The 23,194-nt window shown below is 41.1% G+C and overlaps 1 protein-coding gene and 1 long non-coding RNA gene across 2 annotated transcripts in view; both read left to right on the forward strand.

Annotated features, from left to right (window-relative positions):
- The first annotated feature begins 11,509 nt into the window (after positions 1 to 11,509).
- The window catches only part of LOC140713693 (death-associated protein 1 homolog), a 107,645-nt gene continuing 95,960 nt past the window's right edge, over positions 11,510 to 23,194 (forward strand). Inside the window, exon 1 of the mRNA XM_073024088.1 lies at positions 11,510 to 11,705. Within this exon, the coding sequence (XP_072880189.1) occupies positions 11,651 to 11,705 (55 nt within the window). The 5' untranslated portion in view covers positions 11,510 to 11,650. The remainder of the gene's footprint in view (positions 11,706 to 23,194) is intronic.
- Positions 13,198 to 17,254, forward strand: LOC140713694 (uncharacterized). The gene is made up of 3 exons (XR_012095711.1): positions 13,198 to 13,322; positions 15,165 to 15,387; positions 16,614 to 17,254. It is a non-coding gene; the product is annotated as an uncharacterized lncRNA (long non-coding RNA).

Consider the following 23,194-nt stretch of genomic DNA (forward strand, 5'->3'; position numbering starts at 1 on the left):
CTGATTCTTTAATTCCCTTGCTAATCAAGCTTGCTGCCACACTCTTGTAAATGGCTGAGATTGCTCCTGTGCACATAATTTACAAGTAGCCATCATTGATGCACGACAGTTTTTCTGAAGAAATTACATTACCTTTAATGAGAAATTGCTTTTCAGACATCTCCAATACTCCAGCACTGATGTGGCTTACCATGGGGACCAAGAAAAAAGAGATTTCAAGTGAAACAGAAGGCCAATATGCAAATTTTTGTTTAATATGTAGGCAATAAAGAGGTGACCAGATTGAAGCTTGAATAACTATCATGAAATGGGAATTTGAGTGTCACTTTAAACAACACCTAAAATTGAAGTTGTGTTTACTCCCAAATGGCTGGTCACTGTTCATTGAAGTGCTGATCAACAAAATTGCATTTAGCCTCTTTAGTTAGTGGATATAGGACTTTAAAATGCCATTTGTTTAAAAAGGTTTTGCACAGTTGTTCCCAGTGTCAGCTTCAATCCTCCAACCAATGTGCTGTCCTATGGTAAACTACCGATTTGCGTTCAAGGCACAATCTGACCAACTCTCCATTGCCTAAATATTCAGCAAAAAAAAATGGGCAGAAATCTCCATAGTCATGCAGTATTTCAAACTCAGACAAGAGAAAATCTGCAAATGCTGGAAATCCAAGGAACACACACAAAATGCTAGAGGAACTCAGCAAGCCAGGCATCATCTATGGAAAAGAGTACAATTGAAGTTTCAGGCGAGACCTTCAGCAGTGTTTCCAGCTGCTCTACAAGCAATGAAGTATAGTTACTGATGTAGTTTAAGGGATAAAACAAATAACTTTCACACAGCAAAGCCCCACAACAGCAATTTCAGTTGGCAATATTCAACTCAGTGGCTTTCGGACCCCATTTTCCCTCAGTTGTACGTCTTTAAGTATGAATCACTATGTAAGAATCCATTCCCAGATATGCCCTGATCTCATCCTGTTGTGATTAATCTTCATCCTAACCAGATTGTGACTGTCTTGGGGAGTAAAGTAGTAATATTATCACAGTAGATGCTTGTGCCATTCAGGTTGGGAACCATTACTCAAAAACAAGAAGGAAGAAGCGCCAAGATTGAATAAACTTTATACACATTCAAAGGATAGGATTCAGTTGAAGATCAGGAATGTTTTAGGTGAATATGCAGACAGATTATTCATGGAAATTAATAATAAAAAACATGGCAGCTAGCCAGACCATATATTTCAAATGTTATAAAACTAAAATACAAATACTTCTGAAGAAGACAAAAGCTAATATTTTGTATTTACATTGCATAACAGAAACACCTTTATGACTTGAAAGTCACTTTCATTGACCTATTAAATAAATAATGCTTTCTGCCTTGTGAGTTTACATAACACAGAATAAAATGACTGAACTTCTGTATGTGTCAGCAGCAATAACAAATAACAATTCAGTGTGCAGCATTTTGAGAGAACCTTGAAAATCAATGAAAATGAAGGATATATATATATATACAAGAAACAGCATGCCATTTCACATTGTATTACACTTCATAAAACAGCTCAAACATAATCTATACATTTGTCAACAACAGAACTATTGTTACCAGAATTGCAAATCGTGATGAGAAGGCATACAGGTGTAAGATAAATCAGTTAGTCGGGTGGTGTTGCAGCAACAACTTTGCTCTCAGCATTGGTAGGACCAAGGAATTGATTGTGGACTTCAGGAAGGGGAAGTTGAGGGAACATGCATCACTTCTCATGAAGGGATCAGAAGTGGAAAGGGTGAGCAGTTTCAGCTTCCTGGGAGTATGAGGATCTACCCTGAGCCCAACATATTGATGCAATTACAAAGAAGGTACAACAGTGGATATATTTCATTCGGAGTTTGAAGAGAATTGGTATGTCACCAGACACTCACAAAATTTCTACAGATGTACCATGGAGAGTATTCTAATTGGTCGAATCACTGCTATGGAGGGGCATCCGCACAGTATTGGAGAAAGTTGTAAACTCAGCCAGCTCTATCATGGGCACAAGCCTCCCAGCATTGAGGATACTTTCAAAAGGCAATGCCTCATAAAGGGGGCATCCATCATTAAGGACCCCCCTCATATAAGGAGATATATGATAAGTATATATACTTATTGTAATATATAGTTTAAAATATATATAGCAATGTACTGCTGCTGCAAAACAACAAATTTCACGCCGTATGCCAGTGATGTTAAACCTGATTCTGGTTCTGATAAAATATCTCCACCAATGATGTCTGTCTTTCACAAGCAAAAAGTCATTTGACTGACCTCTGGGTGGATTATCAATCTACAAAAATGCACTAGTTATCAAAATTGCAGTTAGTTCCCTTGATTTATGGATTCAGTGCTGACCTGAGATTCTCAGATAAAGCTTTATTAGTATTATTCATAAGCAAGAAAAACAAACTTACAATCACAAATTATAAAGCAGATTGATAGCTAACCAGTCTTTGGAGTGTCTGAAATATGCAAACCAACTTAATTTCACTTTCCAATGAATGCCCAGTAAAAGACTCTAAACTGAATCAAGAAGAATATGTTGTGACTAATAACAGAAAGAAAATTGCTACATTTGGAAATATCATCATTGCATTCTGATACCTGGAACTTTGGGTGAGATGTGGAATCCTGTGGAAAATGACCTGGTCCATTTGGCCCATAAATGGGTGTAAAGCAGAAATTCTTTTCCTGATATTAAAGTTGTACAGTAAATACATCCTCCATTACTCACCCACTTTTTCTTCCCAGCTTTCCTTTCCTTTGTCTTCTCCTTTATTCCATTTACTCTATTTTCCTATACATCCACAACTTCTCTCATTTCCATTCCTATCTCACTTATCCTGACAATGCCCCCGTGTCAAGAATTCGTTAGGTCTCATTCCAGAGATATACAAAATAATGCAATGTACAAAACAGAGAAGCTGGTTACAGTCACAATGGAGATGAGACACTACTGCTTGTAAGAAAGGAAGACTGTTTAGAATTAGTGTTTTCTGAGGATAACCTCTGTTATAGTTTGGACAGGATGATTAACAACTTACAAGGACATACTTTTAAACAAGGCAATACAAAGATCTCTGCTCAAACAGAAGCCCACCAGCCAGAGAAGCAGATAGAGGGGGGGAACAGAACATCAGCACCTTATGTTCTGATAAATGGTAGAGAGATGCAGAACCAAAGAGTTATCTCCACTTGACACTTCAGGTGGAACATGAGTGGATAAGATGCCATGACCTCAGTAACAGAACAACGAGAAGTCATGGATATGCAGCATGAATGGAAAAGGAAAGAGACACTGATAGACTCTGCTCATCTAATCACCAGTGGCACATCACTTCAACATTGAGATAATTCACGTGATCTAGTATCTTCCAAGGGGGTAGAAAAATGAACAAGATTGACACCATGATCAATACCGAATTCCGATGTTCAATGACATGAAAAAGTGAGGAAATGAACAGATTTTGGCGGTGACTAGTATTTTATGGAAGCCTTCATCAATTTGCACTTCTTAGTTTTAAGTTTATAAAACAAGTGACATAGGCTTTAGAGGTTAACAAACTGCAGAAGTATAGAAAGCAGTTAAAAACTTGGTGGAGAGGGAGAAAGAAATGGAGAGATCAACAAGGTGAACAAAGTGACAATGAAACCAAGAGAAAAGTACAAAAATTGATTTTTGTATGGTATTGACAATGTTTCACACAGTAGGATCATCCTGAAAATTAGGATATTTTGAATCCATGGTGACTTGATTGATTGGATCAAAATTGGTTTCCCCATGGAAGACAGAGTGTAATGGTGCATGGGTCTTTTCCCAAATGGAAGTCTGTAACTAGTGGGGCTCTGCAGGGACTGCTGTTGTTTGTCCTGTTGTAGGGTGAGTAAGTTGGCAGATGATACAAAGATTGGTGGCATAGTGGACCACATAAAAATTGCCAAAGGATACTGCAGGATAAACATCAGTTGGAGATACAGGCAGAGAAGTGGTGGATAGAGCTTAGTCTGAGCAAGTATGAGGTGCTGAACATTGGGATATCAAAAATAGAGAGTACATATCTAATGGTAGAATCCATAACAGTGTTGAACTGAGTTCCAGATTTGTATTTCCCTAAAAGTAGTCATACAGTTTGATAGGGTGGTAGAGAATCCATAAGGCATGCTTGTTTTTATTAGCTGAGGTATTTGCACAATTCTATACAGTTTTTTTTAATACAGTTTTATACAATTCTAGTTAGAACACATTTAAACTATTGTTGCAACACACACAAAATGCTGGTGAAACACAGCAGGCCAGGCAGCATCTATAAGGAGAAACACTGTCGAAGTTTTGGGCCGAGACCCTTCATCAGGATACTTCATATGTCCTTGTAAGTGTTCCACCAGCATTTTGTGTGTGTTGCTTGAATTTCCAGCATCTGCAGATTTCCTCGTGTTTGCTTTTAAACTATTGTTGTCAGTTTTGTAACCTCATTATAGAAGAAACGTGGAAGCTTTGGGGATGGTGCAGAGAATGTTTTCCAGGATGATTCCTGGTTTGGAGAACATTTGCTCCAAGGAGAGACTGGACAAGCCGAAGCTGTTTCCTCTAGACTGACGGAGGCTGAAGTAAGACTTAATAGAAGTTTATAAACTTATTCTTGGATGAATATAGTAAATATCTGGGGAAGAGTGATTATCTTAATAAAGAATCATTAATTTAATCAGTTTGGCACAACATTGTGGGGGCTTGTCCTGTGCTGAACTTATCTATGCAAATCACCTAAACCCCACTGAAGTAAAATATCCTGGACACATAATCACAGAGGTTACAGGACAAATACCATAAGCAGCACAGCAAAACAGATCAGTATGGCAAACATCTTGGAAGAGCAAACAAACAAGCAAGCCCAACACTAACAGAGAATGCATCTGTCCACGGCGAGCAAGAAACTGTCCATAAAATGATCCAATTTATTAGTGGCAAGCAAGAGATACCAACAAATACATGGTCTAATTTATTTCTGATACATCTACTAACAACAGTGACGGATCAAGAAAATCACTTAACTAGACATTTCAAAGAACCACTAAACTGGGAGCCCCCTAAGGAAAAAGTGTACACTTGGCATGCATTAGATGATTTACTGCAGACATCCCAATAAAGGAAGCATACATCCAAGCCACTGAACTGTTTGAAAGAGGAAAACTCTTGGCAAGCATAACTTGAATGCAGAATTGTTCCAAGATAAATTTTCAGTCAGCATCAACCATCTTGCCGCTGGTGTTCACATCAGTCTGCTCAGAATGGAGAAGGTAACACCATATGATAATATTTACATGCCCAGCTTGTGGTGCATTTATGGGTATATGCAGACACTTTTCATATAATCAACACTTCAATATTTCTAATCCAACTTTACATGTTATGTTGATTGCAGAGAGCTCAATTTTAACATCAAACAGGAATTCATCTGCTGTAAATCACGTCTGTAATCCACCTTATTGCCAATGATGGAGTGTATTGCCAAGGAACATTAAACTGACACTCATCTCTTTCATTGTATAACTTCCCTTTTCAAATGATTTAACTCTGCTGTCACATACCCAACACAACATACAAAAAGCACCTACCAGTGTCTAACAGTAAAACATTCATATAGTTGGGCAGTTCCCATCAGAATTGATGGTGGAACAGGCCAGGATATTCAATTTATTTGATTAAATTGCATACAGTCTAACAGATAAAGCAGATGAACTTAGGGCATGGATAGGAACATGGGAACATGGGATTAAAATATTATAGCTATTATGGAAACATGGCTAAGGGATGTGCAAAAGTGGCAGCTTAATATTCTGGCATGCAAGTGCTTTAGGTGAGATAGAGGTGGAGGAAAGAGACCTGGGGACTTCCTTTTTTGATTAAGGGGAACATCACATCAGTAAGTTGTTAAAGACGACATTATGGGAGGATTATTTGCAAGGCTATATGGGTGGAACTGAGAAATAAGAAGAGGGGTCATACAACAGGCACCAAGTAGGACTCAGGAATTAGAAAGACAAATATGCACGTTGTAAGAATAATATTGTCGTCATCAAAGGAGATTCTAACTATTCTGATATTGACAGCATTTGCCTTAGTGTTAAAGGTCTAGACTGAGTACATATTCAATATGTTCAGGAAAGCTTCCTCGTGCAGTATATAGATGGTCCTTCCAGGGTGGGGCAAAGCTTGATCAACTCCTGGGAAATAAGAACCTGAGGGGGAAATTTTTTTAAAAAGCAGGTGGTAGATATATGGAATCAGCTGCCAGAGGAAGTGGTTGAGATAAATACATTAGATACATTTAAAATGTGGACAGTTATATGGATGACAAAAGTTTAGAAGAATATGGGCCAAGTGCTGGGAAATGGGATTAGTTTGAATATACGTTTTGGTAGGCATCGACATGTATGGGCCAAATTGCATTTTTCTGTGAGTTTATATCTGGAACAAAATCATCATAATACAATTCTAAAATTGTATTGTCATCCTTCATGATCTGGCCTACATGTCTTCAGATCACATTTCATGTTGTCGAGTCTTGCATATCTTCTAAAATAGTCTAGTATTCAGTTCCATTTCATTCAGTTCTACCATTACGTCTACACTCAAATGAAGGAATAAAACTGAGTGTTTTACCTGCTGTTGATCTTGGCACTGAATTTGAACACAACAGGTCACTCATACCTGAGTAGTTGCATGCCTTCAAATTGATCATGGGCAAGGGAACTTCCTCCTGATGACCACATACCATTCTACCGCAACTGATGAATTAGTGCTCCTCCACAAGGAACGCGCTAGGTAGAAGCACTAATGGTAGTGAGAGCATATAATATACACTGGGGTCCGTCATTAAAACTGGCTTGGTAGCACCATTTCAGGCCTAGCTGACTAAATCCTCAAGGACATTGCTGGCCTACAGAAAGGTAAGGCAACACAGGGGATAGGGCAGCTGACTACAGTGCTGTGGATCATCATCACCATTTGTAAACTTGTGACCTGGCATATTCTTCACCATGCCATGATTATCAAACTAAAGAATCAACTCTGGTGCAATAAAGAGTGCAGAAGAACAAGCCAAATCAAATCAAATTCAAAATCAAATTCAAGTTTAATTAACATTCAACCATACATGAATGCAGCTTAACAAAACAGTGTTCCTCTGGGGCCAAGATGCAAAAATCACACAGCACATTCAAAATAGTGAGCACACACACCGTCATGCAAAAATAAATACAACTGTAGCACCAAGCTCACCTAAAAATGGTGAACTGCCAGCCTAGCGAAGCTATATTACAGGATGTTACACAAGATTAAAAGCAAAAACGACATACAATATTCTGAGTTAAGCTATCTCACCATCATCAGATCAGCTTAAAGCTCAGCAGCCTTGCAATATCTTACCACGAATGGCAGTAGATAATTCACTGCTACAGGGACGAGGCACTTCCAAAAACACCCATACTCAATAATAGTCAGGCCCAGCATGTGAGTGTTAAGGCCTGATCGCTATAACCATGTTCAATTAAAAGTACCAAATAGATGACACTGCCATCACAGGGCACCTCAGGAAGAAATTGAACTGAATCATCTGCTTAGCATTTGACCAGAAAACCCCGGTAAAACTGAAGCCAATGTGCATCAAATAGAAAGCAAACCAGAGATTGGTGTCACACCTTGCACAAGGAATATGGTTGTAATTTTCAGAGGGCAATCATCCAAGATGAAAAACATCACTGCAGAAGTTCTAGGACTAACCATCCACAGCTGCTTTATCAAAAATCTTCCTTCCATTATAAGAACAAATTTGAGGATATTTGCATCATAGTTTTGGGCCCCTCATCTTTGAAAAGATGTGCTGGCATTGGCAAGGGTCCACAGGAGCTTCACAAGGATGATTCCAGGAATGAAAGGGTTATCATATGAGGACCGTTTGATAGCTCTGGGTCTGTACTCGCTGGAATTCAGAAGGATGAGGGAGGATCTCACTGAAACCTTTCGAATGTTGATAGGCCTAGACAGAGATACAGAAAGGATTTTTCCATGATTGGGAGAGTCTAGGACAAAAGGGCACAGCCTCAGGATAGAAGGGGTACCCTTTAAAAACAGATGTGGAAAAATTTCTTTAGCCAAAGGGTGGTGAATTTGTGGAATTTGTTGCAGCTGTGGAGGCCAGGTTGTTGGGTGTATTTAAGGCAGAGATTGATAGGTTCTTGATTGGACATGGCATCAAAGGTTACGGGGAGAAGACCGGGAACTGGATTTGAGGAGAAGAAAAAAGGATCAGCCATGACTGAACAGCAGAGCAGACTTGATGGGCCAGATGGCCTAATTCTGCTTCTATGTCTTATGTCCTAAATAATAACTATCTCCAACAAGAGTCAAACTGCATATACAACACGGAAACAGGTCCTTTGGCCTAGCTTTTCAATGCCAGCCAATATGGCTACCTGAGCTGGTCTCACTTACCTTTGTTTGACCCATATCCCTCTAAATATCTATCCATGTACTTGTCCAAATGTCTTTCAAATATTGCAATTGAATTTGTCTTTCCAGTTTCCTCTGACAATTCATTCCATATTCCCACAACCCCATGATGAAAAAATTACCATTCAAGTCCCTTTTAAATCTTTACCCTCCCATCTTAAATCTAGGTCCTCTAGTTTTAGACTCCCCTACCCTGGGGGAAAAAACTGTGACCACTCACCTAATGATTTTATATACCTCTATAATCTCACCCCAGCAGCCTCCAATGCTCTCAGGCATGAAGTCCCATCAAATCCAGCTTCTCCGTATAACTCAAGTCATCCAGCTCATCCTCGTGAATCCTTTCTGCACACTTTCTGACTTAATGACATCCTTCGTATACCTGGACCATTTGAACTGCACACAATACTCTAAGTGGAGTTTCATAGATAACGTATACATTTGTGACAGGATATCCAACTCCAGGACTCAGTTCCCTGACTGATAAAGGCCGGCCTTTGTCACTGCCCTGTCTGGTTGTGTCACTGTTTTGAGAAAACCCTCGGTCTCTTTATTCCACATGTTCCAGGGCACTACCATTTACTGCCCAAATTCTGCCCTGGTTTAAGTTAACAAAATACAACACCTCACACTTGTCCAAGTTAAGCTCCATCTGCTATTCCTTGGCCCTCTTCCCCAGTTCATCCTGACCCTGTTGTAATCTCAGAACACCTCAACATTCAACGATATTACAATCATCATCAATGCTCTGGGGTTCAACACTGACTTGAAACTTAACTGGACCAAACAAATAAAGAATGTGGCTAAAATAGGAGGTCAGACACAGTGTATCCTGTATCATGTCACTCAATTGCTAATACTCCAAGGCCTTCCTGCCATCAACAGGCATAGTCAAGTGCATTATAGACTGCTGTTTACCCGGATCAGTGAACTGCTAGCACACATCAAGAAGACTGACACTGGCACTCCACCTACCGCATGAGTATCGTGGTTCCAATAGATACCACCTATAAAATGTACCGCAAGTACTCATTGCACACTGCTTTGATAGCACTGATTAAACAATGGTCCCTATTACCATGAATAACAAGGACAGCAAATGCACAGGAACACTAGTATCTACAGATTACTCCAAAACACGTACCATCCTGACTTGAGGGCAAGTTGACTCATTGTCAGCCCTTTTGTCACAAGGCCCAAATCCTGGAATTTTCATTAACTGCACATGGGCAACAGCAACTCAGGAAGGCTGCTCATAATAGTCTGAAGATGAGCTGGGAGATAGCAGGGAACATTAGTAGATTTATCAGTTCCTCATAAAGTCACTGTGAAACAATGATTAAATAAAAGGAACTACCAAAGAATAAGATTTAATCAGAAATATGAATGTTATGCTCCAGTCAAACTGCACCATGCTCATTAAGTAAAAATATTCTCAGTGGTACACAGGTGCAAAAAAGGTAATCCTCACCAACAGAAGACTGAGCTGAGGAAAGACAAGAGGAAGAGAGGTGAGCATTGCCCTGAAATATTTCTGTCTCCGTATCTGCTGAATAGTTCCAGCATATTGCCTTTATAGCTCAAGAAAAGCCTTTCTGCTTGAAAGGCTTCGATGAGGAGTTTATTAAAAAAATCAATAATGTTAACAAATTATTTTTGATTTAAATGCCATCTAATGAAGAGAGGGGAGTGGGGGTAAAGGGTTGAGGATGGGTGAGTGGTTTGGGCAAGGAGGGGAGGTGGGAGAGGAGTTTGGGCAGGGGAAGGGGTTGTTGACATGATGGGGAAAGGGAGTGAGCAGGGATGGGGTGGAGTGATCTGGGACAGGAGATGGGGTATTGGGATGGAGATAATGGGAGTGGGAATGTTAGAAGAGGAATGATGGGGTGAGGATGGGGAGGGGTTGGCAGTATAGTAGGATGATGGGGGTTGGTTGGGGGTTATGAGGGAGGCGAAAGGGTTGATGGGGCAAGGTGGATGGGGCTGATGGGGGCAAGCGATTATAATAAACCCTCCACCATTACACTCTTATTACCAAGACAATTTGGATTCAGTTGACTAGCCCACCTGAGACACCAAGGTCTCTAACCTTTTGTAGCAGCCCTTCATGTGAGGTCTGGTAAGTCATTAGTGAAGTATCAGTTAAAATATCTAATACTCCTTGAATTTCAGCAATCAAACTGAATTATCAGACGAGAAAACCCTTTTCTCTTGAGTGCATACAGATGAAAAGTATTCATTAAGACTTTTCATAAACACAGGGAATCTGTAGGTGCTAGAAATCTTGGAAATCAAAATGCTGGAGAAACTCAGCAGGTCAGGTAGCATCTATGGAGAGGAGAAAGCAACAAACTTCACAACATATGCTAGTAGTATTACAGCCGATTCTGATAAAAGTTGACATTTCGGACTTGAACATCGTCCTTTATCCTCCATCCATAGATAATGCCTGAACTGTTGAGCTCCTCCAAAACTTAGTGTGTGCTCCATGCAGACTTTTCCTTTGCTTTCTATCCCTCTCTTCCCATTCCCCCTTTATTAGATAATCTCCGTTACCTCCCCTCTCATCTCGACTATTCCTCATCTTCTCCATCCACCCAAACTCCTCCCATTCCCTCTCACTCCTTCACCCCTCTTACTCTAACCCTCTTCCCTCCACCCCCATCCCGCTCTTCCACAACCTCCCTCTCGCTTATCCTCTTTCCCCTCTCCCTCATCTATCCCGACCCTCAGCCCACTCTCTCCACCCATCCCCTCCCCCGATCCCTCTTCTTCCTCGGCCTACCTCTCAACCCGTTCACCTTCACCCTGACCCTGACCCTTCCCCTTTCCCTCCCCGCCTCCATTGCTTCGCCCGTCAGCCTCAGGCCCCACACTGCGGACGAGCGGCCGTCCACGTCCTCGCTTTACGTCGCGGCGGCGGCGGCGGCGGCGGCGGCTCTCCCGCCCACTCGGCGCTTGACGCCGTGGCCGTCCCGAGGGAGAGGCGAAGGGGGCAGCTCTGCGCATGCCCGGCTGGCGCCCCTGGGTCGCTGTGTTTGTGGAGCCACGTTGCCACTTTGTAGCAGAGCGACCGAGTGTGGAGCAGCGAGGGGGCGAGGATGTCTTCCCCACCCAAGGAGAAGGTGGAAACCAAAGCGGGCCACCCTCCTGCTGGTATGTATACACCTTGTTCCCACAATGACGATTCGCAGCACCATGTAATTGGTTTGCTTTCTTTCGAATACTGGCCGCAAAGTTGGTTTAACGTTGGAAATAAATCACTTCTGGGAGTATTGCATATGCTGTTCAAGTGACGCAATCGTGCAGACCAGTTTATGGGATTTAGCATCAAGGTTCCGACTTCAGCATTTATTCCACTGTGGGGGTTCTAATGCATTTGGTGACTGATATTTTGTTCTTAAGAAAGGATTTGCATTTCGATTTCTGCTATCACTGGGTAGATATGTCTGATCTGGAGACAGGGCAAAGATCAAGTGGAGAAAAGTGATAAATGTTCTTTATGTCAATTAGGTTTGAAATTATCTCTTCAAATTTAAATCTTGTATTTCCAAATTGATTTAAGTTTTAAATGGCAACAAGTGTCAGAGTAAGACTTCTATAAAATCATGAAAAAACGTTTAATGGACAAGAGATATACATCAGTTCTGACAGCGTTCATAGAGAGAGAGAGAGAGAGAAAGCAAGTTAGCGTTTCAGATCAGGATATTCTGTTGTTATACCATTTAGTGTTGCATAGATGATGAAGATATGCAAATGAGGAGAATGCTGGCACTAGGAAATATAAACTCGAGATCTATAAGGCCTCTTTACTCTGTCATTCCAACAGCCACAGCTTGGCAACTTAAAAATGGGAGGTTTGTTTACTTTTTGTCTATAACCCAGACCATGTTCATATGTTGTCATCGATTCCATGAGCGTTTTTTTTCTTGTGCATTAACCTTTAACATGGCACCATATTGTATGTGGAATTCCAAGAGACATTCACTATGATCGTGTTATTCTTTATCCACCATGATTCTCTTTCAATTGCCGGACCCGTAGGTAAGGTTGATGAATCTGTAGCCCCATACTTTCTCACCGCTTGCTCAAATTTGAGTGGTGCATTTGTTATTTTCCAACTTGCTGGCTTGGACCTTGATCTTTCCAGATTGAGGAAAATTCGGAAGATCAGAATTAAATTTATTATTACTGCCATATGCTGTGTAATTTGTTGTTTTGCAGCAGTAGTGCAGTGCAAGACATTAAAATCCTAAAGATGCAAACATTTGTGGGGTTGTGGCCAGGGTTAATTGAGGTGCACCTTGGGATAGTGGCAGGGGGGTGCCTCTTTGGACATCAGGATTAGGTTTGTGTGTGGGGCTGGGAGAGATGACGTCATGGAGTTCAGTGTTGTGAGGCAAGTTGGGCTGTGGCGGATAGGGTAGTGGAGCACATTTAGACGGAGACATAACGTAAAGATTTTTACTATGTATGTGAAGGATGTAAGTAATAAAGTCAATTCAATTCAAATAGTGCAAAAGACAAATAAAGGGATGGTTTTCATAGGTCCGTGGACTGTTCAGAAATCTGATGGCAGAGGGAAAGAATTTGTTCTTAAAATGTTAAATTTGGGTCTATAGGCTTCTGTACTTCCTCCCCAGTGGTAGAAATGCAAAGGGGATATATTCCAGATGGTGAAGGTCTTTAACGATGGATGCCTCCTCCTCGAAGAATGACCGCCTGAATTCATCAATATTGAAAGGCATATATCGGGGCAGACAACAAATTCAGGTTAATCACTTTTATCAGAATTGCTGAGTGTTTTCCAGCATTGTCTTATTTTAAACCATCTAGCCACTTGCCGCCTTAGATCAAGAATGAGGGTGTGTAAAATTCAGATCCCTTTTCGAGCGGGAATCTCCCTATCTCTGTTACTTTGAACTCCTGGGATTTCATTTACTGTTGGAAAAGAGGAAGTACAGTTTCTCAGTTGAGGTTGACGTAATTTACCTGTTAACGATGGTTTAATGGCTCATATCGTCTCATGATCTGTCACTTTGTATATGTTGTCAATCCCAGAAATGACACTGACACTTGTAATGGAGCTCCACTATCAAACAGACTGAAGAAAAATTGCCAACGATTTCAAAGTGACACTTAAAAATTAGGAAAAATCACTGAAAATTTCAGAGGTATCAATTCCTACTATTGGGTTTGCACCTTGATGGTAGGTTCAACTTTCGTTTTCATCAGCAAGCTGCTAGTTATCTGCATTTTTTGCCTGATGAATGACTGCATTATCTGGCTTTGCTGCCTCTAGAACCTCGATGACTCCTGACTGAATTTTTCACCAGAAACAGGAGTGAAGTAAGAAAAAGGATGGGCAATTAAGAGGAAGGAATTATCAGAATCAGAATCAGACTTTAATCGCCAAGTACCTATGCACATGCAAGGAATTTACTTCCGGCAGATGTTGTCTCTCTGCTCATAACAATAATAATGATAAATATAAATGAAAATATAAATTATACATACAGGTAGTGCAATCCAAGTAATAGTTAGCTGACAGTTAACCGGCAGTTAACTGTTCAGCAAAGTGACCGCAGTAGGGAAAAAACTTCTCCAGTGCCTATTAGTCTTAGTCTGGAGGGATCTGAAGTGCCTACCAGACGGAAGCAGATCAAACAGTCCGTGCGCAGGATGGGAGGAGTCCTTTATGATGTTCCCCGCCCTCTTCAACCTGGAAGAGTACAGGTCCACAATAGAGGGCAGGGAGGCTCCAATAATGCGCTCGGCAGTCCTCACTGTGCGCTGTAGTCTGGTTCTATCCTGCTTGGTGGCGGCTCCAAACCACATGTTTGTATGGGATGTGATTTGCAACTTAAGTTTACTGCCATCCTTCATTTTACAGTCTTTTATTTTAAAATGCAACATCTTAATGTAAGCACAGTTTGTAAGTCCATGGCCTAATTTAATTTTTCTTTTAATCCTCTATTGGCAAATCATTAGATTTTTACCCTTGAATGTAAATGATCAGAGATGAAGCTTGTACATCTTACCCCAAGTTTTGCAGCGATTAAAAGATATGTAATTATTTAGAACACACACACACACACACACACACACACACACACACACACACACACACACACACACACACACACACACACACACACACACACACACACACACACACACACTCACTCACTCACTCACTCACTCACTCACACAATCAATCAATGCTGGAGGAACTCAGTAGGCCAAACTCAACATTCCTCCAGCATTTTGCGTCTGCTGCTCGGATTTCCAGCGTCTGCAGATTCTCTCTGGTTTGTAATTACGTATTTAGAAATCTCTATTTTGCATTCAGGGTTTGGACTTGATGAATGATTAATTTCTCAGATCATTTAAGCAATTGAATGTCTAAATATGCATTGTTCAATGCATAAATATGTGATATATTTATGTCCAGACATCATCATTGTAACTGAATAGCATTGTGTTTCCTAATAATTGAAGATATATGACTGGGTTTGTGCTGAAATTTTATTTCTTTTTATCAAGGTCCTATGGTCTGTTATCTTACCTTGTACATTTTTTTTCCTTTTTTCCCCCTCATCTTATATCTTGCAGTTTAAATATTTTGTCTGCAACTTTGAGCCAAACTGGCACTGCAAGTAAGTTGGAGCAAACATATCCTGTAGATCAGGCATGCAACATTAGGAACGAACTTCCACTGACTTTGCCTGTCGGTTTCCTGCCCTTGGAACATGTTCATTCATGCAGCGTGCCTCGAGGTGCTGACGCACCTTGGGAGCCTAGCGAAAGACATGGACTATACAGGCGCAAAATTCAGGTACTCAACTGCCCTTGACATCTATCTCATACTCCTTGATACTGAATGAGTAAAAGTGAAAAACATTAAAATTACTGAATGAAGTTAAAATACGTGCACACATGCTTGCAGACTTTGGAAGATTGTTATTTAAGACTAAATATTTTAATTACCGTAGATTCCGGACTACAGAGCGCACCTGATTAAAAGCCGCTGGCTCTAATTTTAGAAATAAAATCAATTTTTTACTTGTACAGGCCGCACCGGATTTTCGGCCGCAGGTGTCCCACGTTGTAATATGAGATATATTCACACAGAAAGATATTACACGTGAGGATTTTTTAACTTTTAATTAAATCCATATGGTAACATAAACAAATACATATTGCAAATGCTTTTTTTCGAACCGTGCCTGTAAAGCGGCTACTTTTAAATATACGTTGCGTATACTTCTTTACTGAACAACATTCCAATATCTCCTAACGACTGGTAAAAAATATATATACTGCAGCCTACCAGGAAAAGTTATTGATCGCCTTTAACTTAAAAGCAGCGTTTTCGCTCCGCCGCTCGCCCCCCTCCTTCCCGTTTATCGCAAACCGGTATCCCACAAGACGCGGCGAAACCGGGTGTGACGTCATCGCATCCCGCGATGTAGTACAGAAAACAAATATAGTTAAAACAGTTCTAACTTTAACTAACAAATGAATTACTAAGCGAAAATATTATAAACTAAATAACTGCCATAAAGGCAGCACAATGCTTTTCTTCGAGTGTTTTCCATGTTGATGAGGGTGAGTACAAATGACTGATTTACAATAATTTAATTGTGAAAGTGCGCTTGATTTATCGTACAATTTCATTGGACCTCTGTGAACTACTCATCAATTTTATTGGTCTACTGTTACGAGGCAAAATGTTTTTGGCGGCATGAAAAAAAACCATGTATTAGCCGCACCGTATTAAAGGCCGCAGAGTTCAAAACTGTTCAAAATGTGGGAAAAAAGTAGCGGCTTAAAATCCGGAATCTACGGTAATAATTAAAATGAAATTAGCTTCTAATTACTCTCTCCTTGCTTCCCCTACCCTACCTGGCACTTCCAGTGTGTCAATTTACTTCCATCCCCCCCCCCCCAGTCTACCAATCATTTCGGAAACCTTTCTTACCATTCCCCATTGCAGCTCTCCTCTCCCAGTACTGATGCGAGGTTTTGACCTGAAGCGCCGACATTTTTTTCTTCCCACAGATGCTGTTCAACCCGCGGAGTACGTCCAGTAGATTGTTCCTCTGGATTCCGGCCTCTGTACTTCTGATTACTGTTTGGCAGCTTACTGCTTTCATTGGGCTGTTTGTTGGGTTCTTAAATTCTATTGCATTTCTTTATTTTCCTGCAAGAAAATGAATCCCAAGGTAGTATATGGTAACCTGTGCATACTTTGATAATAAATTGCTGTTGACTTTGACTTTGAGGAGATTCATGCTGTCCCTTTGGATTTAATACAGCAGACAAGCTCTTAAGATTTAATAGCAGATTTTGATTTCTGCTTAGAACTTGTGCCTAGCTAAGTGAGTAAAAGCCACCAGATCTGAGTGTTTCTCCCATCTTAACTGGGCCATTGGAGAAAGACATTTCAGTAAAAAATTGAAGTAGTTTCTTCAAACTTGGATTTTGTAATTTTTCTTAGTGTTGGAAAGAACTGTTACATTTGAATTTACTATGAATATTTGTCATGTGGTCAATTCATACCTTCCAATATAAAATATTGAAAAAATCATGTTTATTTTTAAAGAATTGCCAAGTACTGGAAAATGGAGGGTTGTGAAAATACACTTTACTATTTGGAAAGGAGTCACCATAATTGCAGCCTAAATTTTTAACAGAAAGTGTTATGCAAGTGGTAAGACAACTGTTCGTTCATTTTGCTGGCTTTGCTAATTGGTGAACCTTTAATGCTGTTCCCCCACATTTTATGAATCCTTGAATAGATAACAATTGCTCAATAATTGGATTGATTGAACTGCTCTTTCAGAGAAGGCAAACTGACCGCCCTGTGCTACATGTTTTGGAGAATCTCCAACATTTTTTTTACTGATGGCGTTTTAGTTACTCCATTTGTAAGGTGAGGTTTGAATTTACCTGAACAGTTATCATGCACAAAAAGACAGTGTATTCATCAAAATGTATAAAGATCCCTAGGGGCTTTAACAGTGTTGATGTGGAGAGGATATTTCCTCTTGAAGGGGCACGAAGGCAAAAGTTGAGACAAAATTCTTTCTTGTGGTGCTGCATGTCATTTGAACTCTCTTGAACAGGTGGAGGAAACTGATTCATCTTTCAATGATTCTAAAGTCAGTAATAGGTAGAATTTTGAAAACCACAGCAACATTATAGTCAGTAGAATGAAATGCGGAGTTGAAGTTACAATCAGATGAGCTATGAACTTGCATGATAGGACAGCTGATTGGGCTAACTGGTCTGTTAATGGGGTTCATATAAATGGGGTTTAACATCAGAACCTATCAAAGATTTGTGATTCAGAATCTGATTTTTAAAAATAATGAGAATTCAAAATCTACAGATAGTGGAAATCTACAGAAATGGTGCAAAAGTCATAGGCACATATAGATTGCTAGAGTGCTAAGACTTGCACAGTGCTGTATTTGTCAGTGTGGAGCAGAGCAGGTTAGTAAATCTGGTGGGAGGAAAGAATTTTGGGAATGGTGAGGTTGAAGCACTGCCGGAGGAGTGTGGGATTAGGTGGCAGAGTGCCAGGGCAGGGGTGGCACTGGTGCAGATACACCCAACTCTGAGACACCGCACAAGGTAATTTGATTCCAAACAATTGGTTTATTGATCATTACGGAATGTCTCTCTGGTGCTTCCTGCTCCCTGCCCTGTTCCCACTGTCAGTCTACAATAAGAGACCCATATCAGAATCAGGTATATCATCCGGTATGTCATGAAATTTGTTGTTTTTTGTGTCAGCAGTGCAGTGCAATACATAAAATTACTGCAGTACTGTGCAAAAGTTGTAGGCACCCTAACTATACTTATCTGCCCAAGACTTGTGCACAGTGCTGTAAAAAAACCACAAAATGCTGGAAATATTCAAGAGAAGTGTCTGCATATGTGGGAAGAGAAAGAGAGTCACTGCCTCAGGTCAGAGATGTTTCATCCGAATTGAAAAGGAGGCAAGCAAAACTGGGAAAGCTGCAGGTCGAGTGAGTGAAGGAAGGGGATGTCCCTGAAAGGATAAAAACCAGGGTGAAAATGAGGATAAACTGTGAATGAGGTTATTTGATCAATGGGATTTGAATGGGAACAGTGGGAGAATGAGAACACAGATGAACTTAAGAGTTGTGAAATGTAGTGCAGGACAGTAAGCCCAACAGGTCGAAGACTGCATGAGGTCTCCATTCCCAGAGGGGTTTTTAATAAAAAATGAAGAGAATCAAGAATGAGCTGGAATGGATGACTGATAGAGACCGAGAATTCAAATCACCCAAGTTGTAGAATTAAGTTACCGTATTTGGAAGGCTGCCATGTGGAGAACATATCCAGTGAGTCAGCCCAACACACGTTTGAGAAATAGCATCTGTCATCTGGGCAACCATTGTAGCTGTGGGGACCAACCATTGCTCTGAGCAGGAAATTTTTACGTGGCTGAAACCTGTTTGGCGCTTTAAATCTTTTTTATATAATACGCGCACTATGAATTTTTAAATTGAAAAATCACTTTTTATTAATTGAAGGTATAATGGAGTACAATTCAACAAAAAAAATCTTTTATTTTTTCAGAAACCTTTTCTTGCCTGTCTTTTTTATACAAATCCATTCATTGTCTGTAAACACAGTCCAGATTAATTTTGCATCCAGATGAAAGATACGTTTTAATCCTCACTAGATCATCCAAATGTTCCACTTCCAATCTGTTGCTGGTTTACATTTGATTGAAGTCATGAGACTGAATCAACACTCGCAGTCAGCTTGAAATGTTCCAGCGATGTCAACAACAATTGACAGTTCTTCAAATTCCTTGTTTCTGAGCACGTAGTTCAACATATCATTGATCATTTTAATTGATTAAACTTTATCAGAAATGACAAATTTGAAATCACAGTATTGCTGTGATATTTTTGAGGCAACACTTTCATCATAGTTCCTAATAGTAGGTGAGTGTTTTTTTTGTCTGCCGTACAACGTTCTGTTTTCCAAATTCTAAATGGGTTGCGTTTGCAATAGCAACAGGGTCAAAAGCTTGCCGTTGTCTTAATTCATCATCAGGAAATCTATTATCTAAGAGGTTACGCACATGTTGAATGAATCAAAGAATAGGCGTAGTATTGACGTCAGAACTTATTGACGCAAGTAGATCTTTTACTTTGTCACTCCAATAAACAGTATCACCAAGAAACTGTGACCGCAACTTCTTAATTTTTGCTTTTGCATACTGCGGTGGTTCAGTTGTATTGAGACAGTTTTTCTGAATTGTGGGCTGAATGGCCTGTTCCTGGGCTGTACTCTTCTATGTTTTATGAAGGAACTTAGAAAGAGATGTCAGATCTTCTTCTAAAACATCATTAAGGATAGTTAATGGTACTCGATATTGTAAATTTGTCAAAATCTTCAGGGGGTAGTTGCTGATGGATCGTCAAATTCATTAACTTACTGGATCAAAACTTCATAATTCCTCATTAAAACAGTAACAGTAAAATGACTTGACAGCCACCTTACTTTGTTTAGTGGTCTAAACAAAGACTGATTATGGAAAAACTAAAACAACACACACAAAATGCTGGTGGAACACAGCAGGCCCGGCAGCATCTATGAGGAGAAGCACTGTCGACGTTTCGGGCCAAGACCCTTCGTCAGGACTAACTGAAAGGAAAGACAGTAAGAGAATTGAAAGTAGTGGGGGGAAGGGGGAAATGCGAAATGATAGAAGACCGGAGGGGGTGGGATGAAGCTAAGAGCTGGAAAGGTGATTGGCGAAAGTGATAGAGCTGGAGAAGAGAAAGGATCATGGGACGGGAGGCCTCGGGAGAAAGAAAGGGGGGTGAAGCACCAGAGGGAGATGGAGAACAGGCAAACAACTAAATATGTCAGGGATGGGGTAAGAAGAGGAGGAGGGGCATTTACGGAAGTTAGAGAATTCAATGTTCATGCCATCAGGTTGGAGGTTACCCAGCCGGTATATAAGGTGTTGTTCCTCCAACCTGAGTGTGGATTCATCTTGACAGTAGAGGAGACCATGGATAGACATATCAGAATGGGAATGGGACGTGGAATTAAAATGTGTGGCCACTGGGAGATCCTGCTTTCTCTGGTGGACCGAGCGTAGGTGTTCAGCGAAACGGTCTCCCAGTCTGCGTCGGGTCTCACCAATATATAAAAGGCCACACCAGAAGCACCGGATGCAGTATACCACACCAGCCAACTCACAGGTGAAGTGTCACCTCACCTGGAAGGACTGTCTGGGGCCCTGAATGGTGGTGAGGGAGGAAGTGTAAGGGCAGGTGTAGCACTTGTTCCGTTTACAAGGATAAGTGCCAGGAGGGAGATCGGTGGGAAGGGATGGGGGTGGGACGGGACGAGTGGACTAGGGAGTGATCCCTGCGGAAAGCAGAAAGAGGGAGGGAGGGAGGGAAAGATGTGCTTCGTAGTAGGATCCCGTTGGAGGTGGCGGAAGTTATGGAGAATTATACGTTGGACCTGGAGGCTGGTGGGGTGGTAGGTGAGGACAAGGGGAACCCTATCCCGAGTGGGGTGGCAGGCGGATGGGGTGAGGGCAGATGTACGGGAAATGGGAGAGGTGCGTTTGAGAACAGAGTTGATGGTGGAAGAAGGGAAGCCCCTTTGTTAAAAAAAAGAAGACATCTTCGTCCTGGAATGAAAAGCCTCATCCTGAGAGCAAATGCGGCGGAGACGGAGGAATTGTGAGAAAGGGATAGCATTTTTGCAAGAGACAGTGTGGGAAGAGGAATAGTCCAGGTAGCTGTGTGAGTCTGTAGGCTTATAGTAGATATCAGTAGATAAGCTGTTCCAGAGATGGAGACAGAAAGATCAAGAAAGGGGAGGGAGGTGTCGAAAATGGACCAGGTAAATTTGAGGGCAGGGTGAAAGTTGGAGGCAAAGTTAATGAAGTCAACGAGCTCAGCATACGTGCAGGAGGCAGCGCCAATGTAGTCGTCGATGTAGCGAAGGAAAAGAGTGGGACCGTTTCGCTGAACACATACGCTCGGTCCGCCAGAGAAAGCAGGATCTCCCAGTGGCCACACATTTTAATTCCACGTCCCATTCCCATTCTGATATGTCTATCCATGGCCTCCTCTACTGTCAAGATGAATCCACACTCAGGTTGGAGGAACAACACCTTATATACCGGCTGGGTAGCCTCCAACCTGATGGCATGAACCTTGACTTATCTAACTTCTGTTAATGCCCCTGCTCCCCTTCTTACCCCATCCCTGACATTTAGTTATTTGCCTGTTCTCCATCTCCCTCTGGTGCTTACCCCCCCCTCCCCCTTTCTTTCTCCTGAGGCCTCCTGTCCCATGATCCTTTCCCTTCTCCAGCTCTGTATCACTTCCGCCAATCACCTTTCCAGCTCTTAGCTTCATCCCACCCCCTCCGGTCTTCTATCATTTCGCATTTCCCCTTCCCCCCACTACTTCCAAATCTCTTACTGTCTTTCCTTTCAGTTAGTCTTGACGAAGGGTCTCGGCCGGAAACGTTGACAGTGCTTCTCCTCATAGATGCTGCCTGGCCTGCTGTTTTTCACCAGCATTTTGTGTGTGTTGTTTGAATTTCCAGCATCTGCAGATTTCCTCGTGTTTGCTTATGGAAAAACTTCTGCAGATGTACTGTGGAGAGCGTTCTGATAGGCTGCGTCACTGACTGGTATGTAGGGGCTACTGTACAGGACGGAAAGAAGCTGCAGATCGTCATAAATTTAATCAGCTCTGTCTTGGGTACTTGGAGACATGGGGACATCTTCAAGGAGCGATGTCTCAGGAAGGCAGCGTCCACTATTAAGGACCCCCAGCACCCAGGACATTCTCTTTTGTCACTCCTGCCATCCTATAGAAGGTATAGAAGCCTAGAGGCACACACTCAGCAATTCAGGAACAGCTTCTTCCCCTCTGCCATCCGATTCCTAAATGGACATTGAACCTGTAAACACTACCTCACTTGTTTCATATATTATTTCAGTTTTTGCACTATTTTTAATCTATTCAACATGTGTATGCTGTAATTGATTTACATAATTTATTATTTTTCTTCTATATTATGTATTACATTGAACTGCTCCTGTTCAGTTAACAAGTTTCATGATAACAAACCTGATTCTGATATGACACAACATCGCATTCCGTAACTAGCTAGTATTGGAGTATAAAAGTTGCATTGTTTGCTGTGCAACCAAAACTATGTAGTCAACTTCGAACTTGCTATTTTGCTATGCATGTATCCAATTTAGTAGGAGAATCTTAAGCATGTAGAAGATAATGGTGTGTTAATGAGAGGCTAGCTAAGGATGTAGATTATAATGGTGTGTTAATGAGAGGTAGCTAAGAGATGTAGATTAGAACAGGATTAAGTCAATGGGTAGAAACAATAGTGGCGGATGTACTTGTGATACGCAACTAGACCGATTGGATATGATAATGCAACTAAACCAGGAGATTGCTATAAAAAATGCTATGTACAAGGATCGGTGGGCAATCGGCGACTAGCTCAATGACTGTCTCAGCTTTGATTTGCAAATTAAAGTTTAATATTTCTTGAAGAATCTTCTGCGTCTCCTGGTCGTTTGTGGGGCACGA

The sequence above is a fragment of the Hemitrygon akajei genome, chromosome 20 (genome assembly GCF_048418815.1).
Source record: "Hemitrygon akajei chromosome 20, sHemAka1.3, whole genome shotgun sequence".
In the NCBI taxonomy this organism is placed as follows: Eukaryota; Metazoa; Chordata; class Chondrichthyes; order Myliobatiformes; family Dasyatidae; genus Hemitrygon; species Hemitrygon akajei.